The sequence below is a fragment of the Daucus carota genome, chromosome 9 (genome assembly GCF_001625215.2).
Source record: "Daucus carota subsp. sativus chromosome 9, DH1 v3.0, whole genome shotgun sequence".
Lineage (NCBI taxonomy): Eukaryota > Viridiplantae > Streptophyta > Magnoliopsida > Apiales > Apiaceae > Daucus > Daucus carota.
Window position 1 is genome coordinate 32,012,209 of NC_030389.2, and position 19,719 is coordinate 32,031,927.

General features: G+C 33.5%; 2 protein-coding genes across 2 annotated transcripts; both read left to right on the top strand.

Annotated features, from left to right (window-relative positions):
• The first annotated feature begins 230 nt into the window (after positions 1-230).
• LOC108201441 (receptor-like protein 46) lies at positions 231-5,022 on the top strand. The gene is made up of 3 exons (XM_017369724.2): positions 231-301; positions 698-844; positions 3,279-5,022. The coding sequence occupies exons 1-3, from the start codon at positions 231-233 to the stop codon at positions 5,020-5,022; spliced, it is 1,962 nt and encodes a 653-aa protein (XP_017225213.2).
• Positions 5,023-10,037: 5,015 nt separating this feature from the next.
• Positions 10,038-15,918, top strand: LOC108201439 (receptor-like protein 46). The gene is made up of 2 exons (XM_017369722.2): positions 10,038-11,616; positions 15,071-15,918. The coding sequence occupies exons 1-2, from the start codon at positions 10,038-10,040 to the stop codon at positions 15,916-15,918; spliced, it is 2,427 nt and encodes an 808-aa protein (XP_017225211.2).
• Positions 15,919-19,719: the final 3,801 nt, after the last annotated feature.

Genomic DNA, 19,719 nt, shown 5'->3' on the forward strand with positions numbered 1-19,719 from the left:
TGAGTTTAGCAACTCGGGGATTGGACTCGGCAGAAATCGTTGATTTTGGTGAGTCAGTGAGTTGACTCGAGTAGAGATTACTCGGATGCAAAAGATGAAATTTTGTGATTTCTTGTATATTCTAGCTGGTGTATGATTTTGGCTGGGTTGAGTGTAAAACTGGTGTGTTTATGCCTATTACCGTGCTGGCTCACACCCTGTTTGGTTAAAAACCACAAAGAGTTTCACAAATGGCACTGGCGGAGAAGGAGATGGTACCAAAGTTTATGATGCAGCGGAGAAGTGAGAAGCAACAGAACAGGTTTATATTGAAAATTGATATATTGCCGGAGTGTTCGATAATGATTTACAAAGAAGCTGCGGGAGCTTGACTTGAGGTTTGATTTGTAAGTTTATTTAGTGACAATAGGAACAGGGGAGATCAGGAGAACCTCGCTCTTGATGCCATGATAAACTTATGTGAATAAGTTAGATTAATATGATTAGATGAAGCAAGAACAATGTAAGAGAAAAAGAAACTCTTGTATTGCTGCTAAGAAGCTTAATTTACATTGTGATATGTGAGATAACAGACTTTAAATAGAGAAAATGATACTTGGGCACTACTTAATCTACAGTACATGAGGTCACCATTACTGTACAAGCTGAGCTGAGGTCATTAGCATGAGGTCACTTTAACATGTGGGATGCAAATCAGGGTGAAATGTTCAGGAGATGAGCCAACACCAGATGATCTGCAAGAAGAGGATGATGATGTTGAACAAGAGCCATGGTTGTGGATAGGAGTGTGCATAGGATTCTCTCTAGGCTTCATTTCATCAGTATTAACAGCCTTTCTTATTGGGTACTTTGTTCTACCAACACCAAAATTACTCAATTCACTATATATAGGTTATAGAAATGATAGAGGTGCTTTATTGCTATTATTAATATATATATAGGGATATGATCAAATAAAACCTTTTCTAAGTTACAAACTTACAAACTTTTTTTTGAATTTTTTTTATTCTTCCATCGTGATAATCCTTGGTTATAGAAAGTATCCATGTTGAAAATTCTTGAAAAAACATCACAATTTTTTAAAATAACGCATAAATAAATCGTGCATTCAACACATTTGTAAGTGAGGTTCAACATCGGATGTAGAACACTAATTATCATTGTGTTGAATATATCTAGAAAGATGTTTAAACTATACCTCTGGGGTTTGGGTAGGGTATAGTAACATAAATGTTAGTTATATAATACATTTAACTTAGTTCTTACATTGAAAAATTAGTTTATGTACTTCTCCAACACAATTTTAATCGATGTTCAACAAAATATGTTAAAAAAATGTTGGAACTCAAATTATATATGTGTTGAACGCACAAAGTTTGTAAGTTTGTACCAGAACCCACCCCTATATATATATATATTTCGGTTCGGTTAATTTCGGTGCGGTTTTAGCATAAAACCGAAAATGAAACCGCACCATTAATTTCGGTTTTTTATTTCGGTTATTTTCGGTTTTATCTTCGGTTTGGTTTTTTTTCGGTGTGGTTTTTCAGTTTTCTCAGGTTTTTTTTGCGGTTTCGGTTTTTCCTGCTCACTCCTACGGAGACCATTGCTGTGTTGCGGAGATTATTGACTCATTTTATTTAATCAAAAAAAATCGAGCATATCTCGAATAAATCGGTATGTTTCCACCTTTATTCATTTTAATCCTTCATGTTAGATTCCTAATTCTGCCTCTGCACATTACATAAGTTGTTATAGTTCAGATAAAAACATAGTAATGAAATTGTAAGTATATATAATCAGGTTTTGATGTTATATGCTACCTTCGATAGTGATACATTTATTTATTTCCATTGCGAAAAAGAAATACAAACCGCAAAGCCAGTATATATATTTCATTTTAATTGCTGTAACATCAGAAATAGAGGCACTGCGTTATATATGTTGCAGAAAGTATACAAGGGCGCAATGTCGGGATGTATCGGAATTAGCGAGAAAAGGAGACCTTTTAAAGGCACCGTTCTAAGAATCACCGATTTAACTGATTAATCACTTAATTAAATGTTATAGTAGCGTAAAGGGATGCACAATAAAACTACATTAAAAATTAGTGAATGAAATTATTGTTCTTGTTCTATTAATTTTAGTTCCTCTGTAGACTTCTGAATCTCATTCAAGCAGATACAGATGAAGTTGTTATTTGTTAATTACCTCCAGTACCTTGTTTGTCACGGCAGTGACATACCACTTCAATTAATGAACTATTGAAGAAAAAAAGCAGGATATAAAATTACGAAGAGTATAGACTGAAACTCTGATGAAACAATGAAAATGACTGGAGTACTTTAATTCACTTCTGTACAGATTTTCAAGTTATACTTTCAGTCATTATGTTTCGAAAGGTTGCTGAATCAAAATCTATAGTTATAAATTGTAAAAGCATCTCCAACCATACAAAGCTCTTAGCTAAAATGTGAGTTGACATACCAAAATTAAAAAATATAACCAACGTATTAAAAAACTCACACTCCAACCATATTCATCTATTGTCTATAATTTTAGCCAATCTCTTATGTATGACTATATTTGTCGAACCTCTGTAGGTCTGTAAGAAATTTGTAGGAAGATCACGCATCAGTTATTACTATATTGAACTGTTATATACTATTTTAACAATCTAAAATATTAATAACATATTATTTTTAAATTATAGCCAATCAATATAACTAATTCCATTGAAGCACGGTGTCTTACAGGTTCAGCAAGTCCAATTTAGCCAACGATTATGGCCAACCCCATTAAAGATGATCTAATAATGATTTAATTAAGAGAAGGATAATACTTGAGGCATCTGAGAATCTTCATATATTCTTTCTTTTAATTTAGAACAGCCAGCTCCATTTCAGAGGAACGAGTAAAACTAGCACAATAATGGCCAAGCCGCTAAGCATGATCAAACCACTCTTGTCTTTCATTTTCATGTTTGTTCCATGCTTGTCTTGTCGTGCTCATAAAAAACAATCCCTTCTGCAGTTCAAATCCAACTTGCTCGATATGTACCACACCTCAAGCTCGTCATCCTTAGGCTTGGAGTCATGGGATTCCAACTCTGATTGTTGTAATTGGACTAGAGTTGTTTGTAGTTTGCATTCTCATGAAATTACAGCTCTACACCTTGGAGGTCTTCACTTGCTTTTTCGATACTTCTTACCAAATACAAAAATCTGGGACCCCATTTATGGCATTAGATCCTTAACGTTTCTTGATATCTCTTACAGTTATATACAAGGCGAAATCCCTGGAAACGGTTTGGCTAATCTCACAAAACTAGTTCATTTTGATATGAGTCGCAATTACTTTAATGGTTCGATTCCACCACAACTTTTTCACTTGAGGTTTCTGCAGTTTCTTGATTTAAGTGAAAATTTATTAAAGGGTGGTTTAAGTGGTGAAATTGGCAAGCTTGGAAATCTGAAGACACTGATGTTGGATCACAATTTTCTTGATGGAAATCTTCCTGTACAGATTGGAAATCTAACAAAATTGAGGCAGTTTTCTGTCAGTCAAAACAAATTTTCGGGTCCTATTCCAGATTCAATTTTGAATTTGAAGGGACTGGAATTATTGGATTTGAGGAATAATTATTTGGAACTGCAGATTCCAAGTAAGATTGGAAGCTTGTCCAACATTTCCACTTTGGCGTTGAGTAAGAATAGTTTCACAGGATTAATCCCGCCATCGATACGAAACTTGAGCAGATTGGAAACACTTCAGCTGGAAGATAATATGCTTTCTGGAGATATTCCTTCCTGGTTATTTGATATGGAGAGTATGAAGAATTTGTATCTAGGAGGAATCATACTGAATTGGAATAACCTCAAGCTAGTTCCCAACTATATGTTTTCACATCTCTCTCTCAGATCATGTTTAATTTCTGGAAACATTCCTGAATGGATTTCCACTCAAAAGAATCTTGATATTCTGAACTTGAGCGACAATCAACTCACTGGAAAATTCCCCCTTTGGCTTGCTGAGATGGAAATTGGAAGTATATTATTGTCACGTAACAAGCTTAGTGGTAAAATTCCATCTCGCCTTTTCCAATCTACAAGTTTATCAATTTTGATTCTTTCGAGAAATAATTTTTCAGGGGAGTTGCCAGAAAATGTAGGTGATGCTAATAAGATCCGGGTACTGATGCTCTCGGGAAACAATTTTTCGGGGGCCATCCCAAAATCAGTTGGAGATATGCCTCTGTTAATGATATTGGACTTGTCAAGAAACAGATTCTCTGGAAACACCGACACATTCCCAGTTTTTGATCCTGAATGTTCATTATATTATGCTGATTTTTCCTCTAATGAACTATCAGGTAATTTCCCCCAGTCATTTTGTGCACAGATGACTATTCTTGCACTAGGGGAAAATAAGTTCTCTGGCAATTTGCTTAAGAATCTCACAAATATGAATCAACTTCAGTATCTTGATCTCCATAACAACAACATTACCGTTGAGTTATCAGAATTTATTTCCCAACTATCCTATCTTCAAGTTTTGAGTCTACGCAACAACTGTGTGCATGGCTCGCTGTCATCTAACTCTTTTTACAACCAAAGTAGCCTCCGAATTCTTGATCTCTCAAGTAACAATCTCGATGGAAGTATCCCTTCCGAGTTGGGAAATCTAGTAGAAATGACTGACATCGGTTCTTTCTCTCTAATAAGTATGCGTATCGATGAAATAGAGGTAAACTGGATTGAGTCTACAGTTACATTACTAACTGGCATGTTTACCTCTGTAATTGAGATGAATGACTTGACAGTAAACTGGAAAAAAGCTGAACAAGGTATCTCAAGTCGTAGCCATCATATCTATTCTTTCCTGGACTTGTCAAGCAATAAGCTGTCAGGTGACATTCCATTTTCATGTGGGATGCAAATCAGGGTGAAATGTTCGAAAGATGAGCCAACACCAGATGATGCACAAGAAGATAATGATGGTGATGGTAAACAAGCGCCATAGTTCTTGTGGACAGGACTGTGGATTGGATTTCCGCTTGGCTTTATTGCATCAGTATCGACAATATTTCTTAGTGGATATTTTGTTATACCAACATTAAAGTACCACTCACTTCACTATAGGCATAGATAAATGCAGTGTGTTATCAGGCACTTAAAGCCCCTGGACTACTACAAATATTTAGCACGGTTCATAAAATACTTTTTGTAGTTTGTTATCTTCGTTCTTATAGAATTATAGCAAGTTGTAGCTATAATAATTAGATCATATTGTACTCTGCTATTTTCAGTACCCTATCGTGTATATGTAATGTAGTTTATGAATAAAACGTGTATGTTATGTAAGATTTATAGAAATGATTATCAAAAAACTCTGAAGGAAGCTCGGAGATCTTCTATTACTTTCTCAATTTTGATTTCACCAGTTCATGAAAACCTTCAGAATGATTCTTAACTCAGGAGTCCTTGAGATCATTCTGCATCTATGAGTCATCTCACTTATAAATCAGGAGCTCATGTCAATAGTAATTACTGTTAAGTGACCAGTTTTCCTAAAACATCAGAAGAGAGGCACTACATCATATAAGTTTCATTCAAAGTTGCAGAAAGTGTAAGTGAAAGCTACATCTTCTGACTTGGAGCTCCATTTATAATATGAAGATACTCCCTTTCCTTTTCATCTAATATCTTATACATAAGGAGTCACCGATCCTACATAATCTCGTGATTCACGATCAAATCACATACTGATTAAATTTTTAATCACATTTAGTACCTTGTTGCAGTGACTTGAAATGTTCTTTCTGTGGATATATTAATCAGGAAGAGCACATGTAGACTCAAAATCTTAGATTATGCATTTTACTATTTTAGGGGTCAATTGTTTAGAGCTGAATGTGGTTGAACAAATATGAACGGGATGGTTCAGTCTGTTTGGCAATATTATTTAGCTAGCTCACGCGGCTGAATGATATCCGGCATATAAAATGTTATGAAAATATTATGTGAAGTATTAATTGAATAAATATATGTGTCATTGCTACCTAGACAATATATATTTCATTTATATAGCATCTTTACCATCTTTTATATTTTTCCAATATTTTTAAAAATTTTAAAGTAAATATGGATAATTTTCCATACTTACATTGATTTATGTCTTTAGAATTTAATATTGAAAAAGTTAAAAATTAACTGGAGGGGAACGAGATTTCAAACATGCGCATTAGGGTTGAGCATAATTATCCGAAACCGGGCCAAACCGGCCGATCCGAGCCGTCCAAATCGAATATTTCGGTTTCTTAACGGTTTGTTTGGTTTTGGTTTTGGTAATTAGAAAACCGAAAATTTTCGGTTTGGTTCCAACGAGATTTCAAATATTTCGAATATTTCATATTTATCTTTTATTTTATTTTTTTTGTTGTTTTGTTTTGTTAGGATCTATATGCTCGTAGATGAGTTGTATCATAGATACAATAGCCGCATCAGGGATTACCTTCATCCGATAAAGTTTATCATCTAACCGAAAGATGCGCAAGGAAATCTCCGGACGTTTAGATAATAAAACTTTAAAGTCTGATAAGAAAACCCGTAAGGTCTCGTTCCATGATCCTGAAAATCAAAGCAAACAAAAAGAAACATAAGAATAACAAATTGAGAAGAAAAAGTATACGAGGGGAAACTAAAATCAATTATGACATAATTCCTGACAAAAATATAATAATATAACATCTTATTCAATAATAAGAATATTAGAACTTATAAAAATATTAGAAGTTATTCTGTACAATGCCAGGGCATTTTTTCTCATAAGGTAACTTATAGTCCATGTGAAAAACAAGGTTAATAAACATAAAAGTAAACACAAAAATTAGGGGGGAAACTTACAAACTATAATATAAAAAGGTATATTATGAAAAACAGAATAAGCAAATTATATATATTAAATCAAAGAACATAGAGTTATGTCAACAAGAAAGTATTCTGAAAGTCAGTTAACTTGAGAAGTTCAATGCTCAAAAGGACAGGCAACTTCAAACTCTATAATCTCTATATATCTGAAATAGAAATCCTAGATGAAGAAGCACTCTTGGCAATATGTGCAGAAGTAGGGAAGAACACTGTCCCGCATCAGATGAATGAAGCAATAAGCATGTATTGGCCACATTAATCAGAGAAAACATGTTTCAATTGTTCCAAAGGAAACATTATTGATGAGGAAGTGCTTAGTATACAGAAATTTGGCACTGAAGTACCTCCTGATCACGCCACCATCTTTTGTCTTCTCATCTGCATAGGAAGCATAAACATCAGGTTCGTGGAAATGTCGGTCTTCTGAGGTATAAAAATCACCTGGGATGTCATAAAAGCTTAAGGCGACATAGCAGGTTGTTTCATAAGGAGAAAACCTCTTCTCAAGTGGCCTGCAGCCGTAGGTTATAATACAGAGTTGTTGCTTGCCATCAGAGTCCTGAAACGCAACAATGTAGTCGGTGGAACACTGTTTGAACATGTAGGTGAACCTAGAATATCGTAACACTTCCAGGAAGGCTTTGTCAGGTGCCAAGTATGGTTGCATAAATTCTTCACCACGGGAGGTCATCTTTGATGCACAGACATAACTAACAAGCTGATCGGGGAGTATACCAAAAGCCAATTTACCGATTATTGGATTACATATGTAACGAAATTTTTGTTGACCAAATGTAAAAGGTGCAGGAGTTGGACTATTAAAATATGTGTGTATAGCCCATTGATGTGTTTGTAGATTGAAGGACGAGAGTAGTCTAGTAGTAACAAAATAGACTATTTGCTCTTGTTCCATGACAAGATAAGAAACCCCATCAGCATAATAATGAAACTCTAATGCATCATCTTCTGGATTGGGCAACACTTGCCAAGTCCCGTCAGCAGGAGAAAAGACTTCAAATATGGTATCGAGAAAGCACCCAGATAGAATATAGAGTTTGTCATTGGCAACAAAAACAATCGGAAAAAGCTTTAACTCATGCATGGGATTTTTAATTTTAGTTAAAAGATGTTTAAAATTCGTAATGACATTGTCTTCACTAGGTTCTATACTCATAAGATCCTTTTCTTCCATGGTATAAAAGCTAGTGTATTTATTACCCGACGACAATGCAAGTCCATAGAAATATATCTTGGAACCTAATTTTATGCACTTGAAATAATTGTCTCCTAAATGCGAATCTGTGGGGAAAACAAGAAGAGGACGCAAGTCATGAAGATAAGTAGAGTCGGAACTATTGCTACTAAATCGCGGGTGAAGTAGTGGATCCATTCTATATAAAGCAAAGCCCCCATTAAATAGTTTTGCAAGCATATAAATAAATTGATTAGAATCAGAGTACAGAGCTTTGAAATTAGGAGATTGTATAAGATCATACCATGATTTCTCCACACAAGTGCATTGTGCTAGAGATTTTGGAGGTAGTCTTTTCAGGATTTCTGCCAAGAGGTGTTCTGAATCAAAAGCACCAGCCATTGCTTTTGTCTATCGATATGTCAACACCCAACACCCCTGTTTATATATAGAGGCATCATCTGACTTTGCATTCGAATTAAAGTCTGATTAGGTTGAGCTTTCTAATCCGAATAGGATACTGTGAACCTCAAAAACTCAAAATCATCGATCTTCAGACCCTATATTTATCTTTTATTAAGTATGTTGTTAAGTGACAAAAAAAAGGGAACACGTAGAATTATTTTAAATTAATAAAAGTTTATGATATTTTTAATATTTTGGTCTTAAACCGAAACCAAACCGAACCAAACCGTTAAGAATCGGTTTGGTTTGGATTGGTTTTTACAACATTCGGTTTAGTTATAATTTGTACATTTTTCAAATTGAAAAATTCGGTTTGGTTCGGTTTGGACCTCCAAAACCGTCCAAACCGAACCGTGCTCAACCCCTAATGCGCATAATCTCTGTGCGTGCGCGCAACTCTCGCGTTCCGTGGATGCGTATGTAAAAGAGAAATCAGCAATTACGCATCTTTCTTTCCTGCCAGATTACGCAGCATGGATTCATCTAGGGGCTTAACCGGATAACCGGTGATCTGGACTGTTTCCCTCTCCAGGGGCGGGTCTAGAAATATTTTCTTAGGGGGGCAATTTTTGAAAAACACCTATATATTTTCAGATTTTCAGGGGGCACTTCTATAATTTCATAAAATTTAGAATGGTGAAAAAATGTAAAAAAATAATTTAGAGGGGCACGTGTCCCTCGTGCCTCTTAATAGATCCGCCCATGTCCCTCTCGATGATGAAGCTTATACCCCGTCGTGTCACTGGTGGACTTTGATCTTATTTTGAGGTCATATTTAGTATTCAGAGGTTGCCTCGTTTTTGTACTGCTTGTATATGCGTGTACACCATGCACATAACTGAAATGCGTGTGGGGGAAATGGCAATCATTCTGGTGGTTTTACAAAAAGCTTATTTACCGCTGCATCTTCTGACTTGGAACTCTGGGTCTTTCTTCAGAGTATAAGAAACTCCCGTTCATTTTCGTCTAATATCTTATGTATACATAGAAAGAGAGACTGTTAAATAAACTAACAAGTCAATGATCTAGAATTATTGTTTACATGAATCTTAAGAGTCTCCTCTTCAGTTGAAAACTCAATATATACAATTAAATTTAGTTAAACTCAGAAACGTCTTTAGCTAGCTAAGAACAGGTCACAAAACAACTTAAATTTATGTCAATTATTTCTTCATGATGATGTTTAACATGACTTCTGATACTGATATCACTATCAGTCATGTTTCGGATTCTTAAAAATTGTCAAAGTGTGTTATTACTAGCTTATTAATCTGTAATAAAATTAACAGATTACTAAGATCTTCTGTCATTCCTTATTAGAAAACCCCTCCATGTCAACTCAACATAAAACAATCAAAGGTGATTTTCTAACAAAGAAAATGAAAATTTTCAGCCATCTATAATATAGAACAACCAGCTCCATTACACAAGAACGATATACATAAAACCGAATGGCCACGCCGCTAAGCATGATCAAACTACTTGTGCGGTTGTCTTTCATATTCTTTCTCGTGCCATGCTTATGTTGTCCTGCTTATCAGAAACAATCCCTTCTCCACTTCAAATCCTCCTTGCTCAACAGCTACAACACCTCAAACTCATCGTCCTTTGGCTTGGAGTCATGGGACTCCATTTCTGACTGTTGTAAGTGGACTAGAGTTGTTTGCAGTTCTCATTCTCGTGATATAATAGCTCTGCACCTTGACGATCTCTGCATGGATGGTAGTAAATCCTCCATGAACGTACGAGTATTGGACCCCATTTATGGCATTAGATCCTTAAGGTTTCTTAATATCTCCTACACTTGGGTACAAGGTGAAATTTCTGGTGAAGGGTTGGCTAATCTCACAAAACTAATTCACCTCGACATGAGTCAGAATTTACTTAATGGCTCAATCCCAGCACAACTTTTCCAGTTGCGGTTTCTGCAGTCTCTTGATTTGAGTGATAACTCGTTAAAGGATGGTTTAAGTAGAGAAATTGGCAAGCTTGAAGATTTAAGGTCTTTGAAGTTGGATCGGAATTCCATTGATGGAAATATCCCTGTCCAGATAGGAAATCTCACCAGATTGCAACAATTTTCTATCAGCCACAACAAATTTTTGGGTCGGATACCAGAGTCAATTCTTAATTTGAAAGAATTGGAAAAACTGGATGCAAGTAATAATTATTTGGAGATGCATATTCCAAATAGAATCGGAACCTTGTTCCACATTTCAATTTTGGTATTGGGTGTGAACCGTTTAACAGGATCAATCCCACTATCAATTCGGAACTTGAGCAAATTGGAAACACTTCGGCTGGAAGATAACATGCTTTCAGGAGAAATCCCCTCCTGGTTATTTGACATTGACAGTTTGAAGAATTTGTATCTTGGAGGAAACAAGTTCATTTGGAATAACCACGTCAAAATAGTTCCCAAGTGTATGCTTTCCCAACTCTCTCTCAAATCATGTAAAATTTCTGCAGACATTCCGGAATGGATTTCCACTCAAAAGAATCTTAATTTACTCGAACTTAGTGACAATCAGCTCACAGGAAACTTCCCACTTTGGATTGCAGAGATGGAAATTGAATGTCTTCTATTTTCACGGAACAGACTAACTGGGTCAATACCCTTTCCCCTTTTTCAGTCTCAAGATCTATCCGTTTTGGATCTTTCAAGAAACAATTTTTCAGGGGAGTTGCCTCAAAATATCGGTCATGCTCTAAAGCTGAAGGTACTTATGCTTTCTGGCAACAATTTTATGGGGTCGATCCCGAAATCCATTGTAGACATCCCTTCACTAATGGTACTAGACTTGTCAAGAAACAGACTCTCTGGCAACATGTTCCCTGTTATGGGTACTTATCGCTCACCACGATATGTTGATCTCTCCTCTAATGAACTATCTGGTGACATGCCCACGTCATTTGGCAGAGGAACTAGTATTCTTGCACTAGGGAAAAATAAGTTTTCTGGATTTCCTAAGAACGTCACTCATTTTGTAAACCTTGAATATCTTGATCTACATGACAACAATATTACAGGTGATTTTCTGGATTTTATTTCACGATTCTCCATCTTACAGTTTCCACTACAAGAAAAGCGGCTATTTTCGACCGTCAAATTCTGGTCGAAAATAGCTATTTTCGACCGTATTTGGTCGAAAATAATTATTTTCGACCGGAAAAAGTTGGTCGAATATAAGCTAGTCGAAATTAAAAACCCGGTCGAAAATATTTATTTTCGACCAAATACGGTCGAAATTAATTTCGACCAAATCTGGTCGAAATTATAAATTCGGCGGAAATTTGAAAATTTCAAACTTTTGTCAAAATATTTCAAAAAATTCAAATTTGCCGCCAAAATGTATATTTTCAACCGAAATTGGTCGAATTTATAGATGCTAAATTCGACCAAATACGGTCGAAATTAGCATACCACATTTTAAAAAAAAATAGTAGCAGACTGCTGCACTATGCAGTATGCAGTATGCGAGACGAACACATAAATCAACAAACAATTTTAAGGCAGCAATAGTACCATGATTCTTGAAGAACACCATAAATACTTATACATAAAAAGTCCAGAGACATCCAAGAGGTTTAAAACAAAGCATGTATCAAACAAAATCTAAACTCAACTCAACTCAAACCCATAAATAACTTTGTTTGTATCTACAACAAACTTGAAGATATACACAAACTTATGTACTCTGCATATGTACAAGCAAAAGCACTAATGTGAATTTATTAACCTTCATTTCCCGGGCACCAATCCTCAATCTCCGATTCTGAAAGCACCAACATGGCCTCCACTTCTACCGGAAAAACCAAACCCAAAATGAAAAAGAATACAAATCCAAACAGCTCCTTGCAACCCCACCAACAGTCCCTTCTGAAAATGCCCCAATCCAAATCCCTGATTCTCTGAGACAAAATATCGAACAGGTTGCGTGCGCCACCAGGGCCGCCGATGGATGGAGCGAGAGAGAGAGATTACCAAGTGCGAGAGCCTGGACCGTAGGTCCTGAGATGAGCCTTCCAACTCTCTCTCGGAGCAAGTCCTTCTCGCTTTCTCGCGGCTGCAGATCGATTGATTTCCACAGAGAGAGAGAGAGAAGAGAGAGAGAGATTGAGGGGGAGAGATTTTGAGGTTCGTAGTTATGGAGACTGATTATTTGATATGCAGAGGACACTGACCCCAGTTTTATTTGGGTTTCGAGCTTATGGGTTAAGTGGATTACATTGATAAAAAAAAGCTCAATTAATTAGGCTCGGTTTTAAGAATTTAACTTATAATGTTTTAGTGGGGAGATTGAATTTTATTTATCGATTTACTGTATCTAAACTTTCAAACGTTGAATAGATAGGTATTTTAATAATGTAAAAAAAATATTAAACAATATAAAAAATATTTAAAAATATTTTTCTACATATGAATATAAAAAATATATATAATTTTTTTTATATTTTGAGAAAGTACGGATTTAATAATCTAAACGGTGTATATTCTTGGTTTAGTAGTATGAATTTTCTTAAAATTATCGATAATCCAATCATATAGATGTTAAGATGTATATATTTTAGTCTTATTACTAAATTTTCAAAAAATATTAATTTTATATGACTTGAGATTTTAATAGTCAACTGAAAATTTGACTATTACATCTAAATGTTGTATACTTCTCGTTTAGTAGTTTGAATTTTTTAAAAATAATTATCGATGATCCAACCTCATAGATGTTAAGATGTCTATATTTTAGTCATATTCCTAAATTTTCAAAAAATATTAAATTTATATGATTTAAAATTATAACAGTCAACTGATAATTGTAGTATTACTTCTAAATGATGTATACTCCTTGTTTAGTCGTTTGAAATTTTTTAAAATAATTATCGATAATCCAAACTTATAGACGTTAAGATGTCTATATTTTAGTTTATATTCCTAAATTTTCAAAAAATATTAAATTTAATTGATATCAGTAAACTCATAATTTGACTACTACATGTAAATTGTGTATACTTCAGGTTTAATAGCTTGAAATTTTTAAAAATAAATATCGCTGATCCAACCTTTTAGATGTTAAGATGTCTATATTTTAGTCATATACCTAAATTTTTTAAAAATATTAAATTTAATTGATTTGAGATTATAACAGTCAACTGATAGTTTGACTATTACATGTAAATTGTGTATACTTATAGTTTATTAGTTTGAATTTTTTTTAAAAATAATTATCGATAATCCAACCTTATAGATGTTAAGATGTATATATTTTAGTCATATTCTTAAATTTTCAACAAACATTAAATTTATATGATTTGAAATAATAACATTCAACTCATAATTGCAGTATTACTTCCTTCTTTAGTTGTTTGAAATTTTTTTCAAATAATTATAGATGATCCAACCTTATAGATGTTAAGATGTTTATATTTTACACCTAAATTTTCAAAAATATTTAAATTTAATTGATTTGAAATTATAACTATCAACTGATAATCTGAGTATTACATGTAAATTGTGTATACTTCTAGTTTAATAGTTTGAACTGGTAATCTGAGTATTACATGTATATTGATTAATTATAATTATATTTCTACAATTTCAAAAATTATTAAATTAATATGATTTGAGATTATAAGAGTCAACCAATAATTTGACTAGTTTTTTGTACTAGTGTTTAGTCCGGAATTGTCATTTGAATTTTTATGAAATAATTATCACTGATCCAATCGCAAAATTCGACCATTTTTATGATTATAAGTATAATCGCAAAATTTGATTATAAGAATCACTGATCCAACCGATAATTTTTATGATTTGTATTAGACTAGCAACATTTGTGATTTTATTAAAAATTATAAATTCAATTATTTTTGGCCGATTTAATAAATTCGACCAGAACTGGTCGAAAATAATAAATTCGACCAGAAATGGTCGAAAATAATAAATTCGACCAACTCTGGTCGAAAATAATAAATTCGACCAGAAATGGTCGAAATTAGTTCAAAATTTTTTGAACAGAATTAGGCGGTAATTTTCCCGCTCTAAATTTTTGGGCGGGAACTTTCCCGCATTCATTTTGTGGTCAAAATAAATTCGACCAAAAGTGGTCGAAATTATTAAATTCGACCAGAAATGGTCGAAAATAATAAATTCGACCAAAAATGGTTGAAATTAGTTTGAATTCTTTTGGGCGGGAACTTTCCCCCCTTTATTTTCCCCTCAAAATTTTCGACCAACTAAAAAACGGTCGAATTTATGCCTATTTTCGACCAACTAAATTCGACCGGCAATATTTTCGACCAACTAATTTCGACCGGAAATATTTTCGACCGAGTTTGGTCGAAATAAATAATTTCGACCAGTTACGGTCGAAAATAGGCGCCGGTCGAAATTAACCGGTCGAAAATAGCCGCTTTTCTTGTAGTGTTCTGAGTTTACGTAACAACTCGCTACATGGCTCATTGCCGTCCAACTCATTCTCCAAAGAAAGTCGTCTCCAAATTCTTGATCTTTCAAGCAACAGTCTTGTTGGAAGAATCCCTTCAGAGTTGGGAAACCTACCAAGAATGAGTGGATTCTCTTCAGGATACACGATATACAATAGTATAGGTGAGATACAGGTGAACTGGTTAGACGCCACAGTTACATTATTCACCAGCATGTACACCTTTACAATCGAGATGAATGAGTTAACAGTGAACTGGAAGAATGCTATGCAAGGTCTCTCAAGTCATAACCGACATATTTATACTTTACTAGACTTGTCGAACAATAAGTTTTCAGGTGACGTTCCAGATTCATTAGGAAACCTCAAAGGACTGAAGCTACTCAACCTCTCCTACAATAAACTTTCAGGATATATACCACAAAGTTTTGGGGATCTAGAAAGTATAGAGACATTGGACCTGTCTTACAACAATATCTCTGGTACAATTCCACAATCATTTAGGAAGTTAGATCAACTATCCGTGTTAGATGTGAGTAACAACAAGCTAAGTGGTAAAATCCCGCGGGGTGGACAAATGGACACGATGAATGATCCTACTTATTTTGCTAACAACAGTGGGTTATGTGGGATGCAAATCAGGGTGAAATGTTCAGGAGATGAGCCAACACCAGATGATGTGCAAGAAGAGGATGATGATGTTGAACAGAGCCATGGTTCCTGTGGACCGGAGTGTGGATCGGATTCCCTCTTGGCTTCATTTCATCAGTATCAACAGCCATACTATTTGGGTACTTTGTTTTGCCACCACCAAAATACAACTCAATTCACTATAGGCACAGATGAAACCACACTGTTGTTCACAATCTTCCTATACACTTTCATGTAATATAATGTTGTTTTTAGTAATTATTTATCTACTTAAAGTTTTAATTTTTAATATTTTGGATAAAGTTTTATAAATCTGTTACTAGCTAGCTTCTAAACTGTTAGTGTAATGACAGTTTTTATATAGTTTTATTAAAACTTTCTTCCCTGATTTATAAAGTTTTAAAGTTTCATAGTATTAGTATTTTATAAAGATTTATAAAGTTCTTTTTCTCCCCGGAAGAGAAGGAAAATACATCCTTTTTTACTTCTTCGATCTCTCTGGTCTCTATTAATAACCAACTGCATGAAACGAAAGATATTACAGGCCATGTATATAGCCTACTGAAAGGAGTTGGCGGACCTTTTGTAAGAACTCGACCTGGATACAACATCTATCAGTACTAATCTAGTAATTATTAAGTGAAAAGTAGGATTAGGAGTACTTTAAACAACTTTTATGCTAAAATAGCTTAAATTTGAAGCTTGCTACATGATAAACATTTTGGAGTATAATCTTTATAAAAAACACACAGGATTACAAAATATATAATACTTGTATATTACTACCACATGGAAGAGTGTATAAATTGTCAATCTAAGAGGTTATTTGTTAAATCTGAATAAATTTTTCTGAATGACTAAAAATTTCTGAATGATAACTAATTTGGACCAAAAGGATAATGTTGTTTGTGAATTTTTCTTTGAAAAAATCTGTATACAGATTTATATAATTTTATAAATTTAGGGTATTGATTTTATAATGTTTTACTTCATTAAATTTAATTTAGTTATAACTGTTAACCATTATCATATGCTTTATTAAACTTTTATTAATTAATATATAAATTAAGATGACAAAATATAATTTTTTTATCGTAAACTTTTCAATAATAAAAAACTTATGTATAATTAATACAAATAATATTTGTTATGAGATCTTTCGAAAAGAAAATTAGTATGACAAGATAAATAAACCGAAACACATATTATGCCGTGGGCTATCTCGAGGGTTCATACAACTTTTTTAACCTCTCTCGTTCGGTTGATTTCTGGAGTCGTTCAGCTGCCAAGAAACTTAACAAACAGTCTTAACGAAACAAAATGAAGCACCAGTGCAGTTTGAAGTCATCCGCCCGTTATCAAATGGGGCCTAAGTAGCAGGAGTATATAATTGTCAATCTAAGTAGCAGGAGTATATATGTAAAATCTTTCTAGAATAGGACTGAAAAATTATTTGAACAAAGAATTTTCAATCTCCTCATCCCAAAGAAACAATAAGTCTACCACGACTTATAAACAACTATCGATGAAGGTGAGCGCTAAAACAATGTAACCAAACTCTTAGCAAGGAAAACTATTTACTACAGTAACTATTAAGCTTCTTCACTTTTCTTTAACTCACGCTTTGCAGACATACTTAGCTAATCAACTTGAACGAGTCATTTTTGCAATCTGAAAACCGGTTGTTTCATCCAAGATTAAAGAGTGGATCCGATATCCGGTCTTAGTCGTTCGTTGTCATGACGATGTGATGATATCGGAGAAACACTGTATGGTTTGTAACATGAAATTACATGAAAATTCTGTAAACAACTAATCAAAGACTATTCTGTCGAAAAAAACAAAAAACCAACCTAATCGGTAGACTATAAGGAAAGGAAAAGAAAAGTCATTAGCGAGCAGTTAAAATATTCTTAGGTATTGATTAATTACTACTATGCAGAGCATATATATCTCAGTTGACTCAGTCGGAGACCTGGAAGTTGAATGTAAAGACTCTTAATTCAACAATAACAGCCATTCTGTTAAAATCAACTCTGCTTCATAAACCAGTAAAACAAACTACTAAACTAGAAGCCGCAGAAGTTTAACATTTTTAAACCAAAATTAGCCATAGTTTAAGAAAGTATAGTTATTTAATTATTTTACTTGCCAAACTAATATTTATATGTTCCTAGGTTCTTACATTAATTCTTACATTAATAACCAAACTTTGAAAAACAAGCAAGGACAACAATGAGCAAGCCACTGAGCCTGATCAAAATAATACTCCCTTTGATTTTCATGTTAACGCCATGCGTGGTGTCTTGTCCTGCTCATCAGAAACAATCCCTTCTCCGCTTCAAATCCTCCTTACTCATATTCTACAAAACCTCGAACTCATCTTCTTTTGGATTGGAGTCATGGAACTCCATTTCTGATTGTTGTACCTGGAATAGAGTTGTTTGCAGTTCCCATTCCCGTCACATTACAGCTCTACACCTCGACAATATCCCTCTTCCAAACTACTTTCCTGGTCCAGATTCAAGAATTTTGGACCCCATAATGGGCATTAGATCCTTATTGCTTCTTTTTTTTTTTTTTTTTTAAGAGATCCTTATTGCTTCTTGATATCTCCTTTAATTGGATTAAAGGCGAAATTCCTGGCTCAGGATTGGCTAAGGGCATCTCCAACTCCAATTCAAAAATCCAAATTTGGGGCAATTCTGGCCCAAACCACTCCTACCGTGGACTAAACAGTGATCAAAATTTGGATGGTCCAAATTTGGATCACTACTATTCACTGATACAAATCTTTTTAACATAAAAATATTATTACTTTTATTATTTGATGATTTTGTTAATGTTATTAAAGATAGATTAATTAAGATTTGAATATAAATAAACAATGATTAATTACAAATTAAAATTTCAAAATAAATAAAATTTCAAAATACATGAAATTTCAACAATTTATCAATCGCTACAGAAAAATCAAAGACAAATATTGTTCATCTTGAAATTCGAAATGCACTAACTGAGAATTTGTGGGAAAAATATACTAATTCTGAGAATTGGTATTTTAATGTAACATTTTTAATTCATATTTATGTACCGGTTTAACTTTTTTGAATTATTTTGTAATATTTTATCTTTGTCTATTCCTTAATTATATTTTTATAATTAATGATGAAATTAGTTAATCATTTTTTAAAATATTTAAAATTAAAGTATATGAATATTATAAGGATGGATGAATTTGGATCTATATTTGGATCACATAGTTGGAATAGGATTTGGATCCCGCCCCAAATTTGGATCATTTGGTGATCCAAATTTGGATCTATGGTTGGAGTTGGCCTAATCTCACCAAACTAATTAAAATCTCTGTTATAGTTTTATATTAATTTGACAAATATCCATCAATATTAAATTTACAAGAACTTTGCGTTACATTTAATAATATTTATTAGACGTCTAAAACATTATTAATTAAAAATATTAAGTTTTATTAAAGATTGAATACCCTCTCAGCCAATTTATATGTGCTTATGTTGAATTTTTTTCCATCTATTTAGAATCAAAAACAACATAATGATTTTATTAAAATAAAACGTACCATTCTAAAATAAATTCATATAATAACATGTATTCTGAGAATTGTGTTTTGAAAAATAAAACTTAAACATAATTAAATATTAATATGTTGATGCATAATAAGTTTTGTATCTCAACAATAATAATTTAAATAACTATATCAAAAATATTATATTTCCGGTAAGTAATAAACTTGAAAATTTTATATAATCTCGTGCTTGGCACCGGTTATAAACTAGTATACATAATATCCAAATCTAAATTCAAAAATTTTCGGGTTTAAAAATTAAGTCCGTATCCGAATCCAAATCCAAAATCTCAGGTTCGATATTTCCAAAATTTTAACTTTCGGATCGGATTATTTTGTCATTCCGATTATCAGATTACGCGGCATGGATTCATTCAGAGGCCTTAGCTCATTCCTGGCTGTTTTGTTTCCCTCTTGACGATGAAGCTTATCCCC

What these genes read in the sequence shown, in the direction of transcription:
- LOC108201441 (XM_017369724.2), top strand. Translation starts at nt 231, where the DNA reads ATGGCACTGGCGGAGAAGGAGATGGTACCAAAGTTTATGATGCAGCGG. An exon ending in AGTGAGAAGCAACAGAACAG is followed by an intron (nt 302 to 697) that starts GTTTATATTGAA and finishes GATGCAAATCAG; the next exon opens with GGTGAAATGTTCAGGAGATG. An exon ending in TTAACAGCCTTTCTTATTGG is followed by an intron (nt 845 to 3,278) that starts GTACTTTGTTCT and finishes TATCTCTTACAG; the next exon opens with TTATATACAAGGCGAAATCC.
- LOC108201439 (XM_017369722.2), top strand. Translation starts at nt 10,038, where the DNA reads ATGGCCACGCCGCTAAGCATGATCAAACTACTTGTGCGGTTGTCTTTC. An exon ending in ACATGACAACAATATTACAG is followed by an intron (nt 11,617 to 15,070) that starts GTGATTTTCTGG and finishes CATTCTCCAAAG; the next exon opens with AAAGTCGTCTCCAAATTCTT.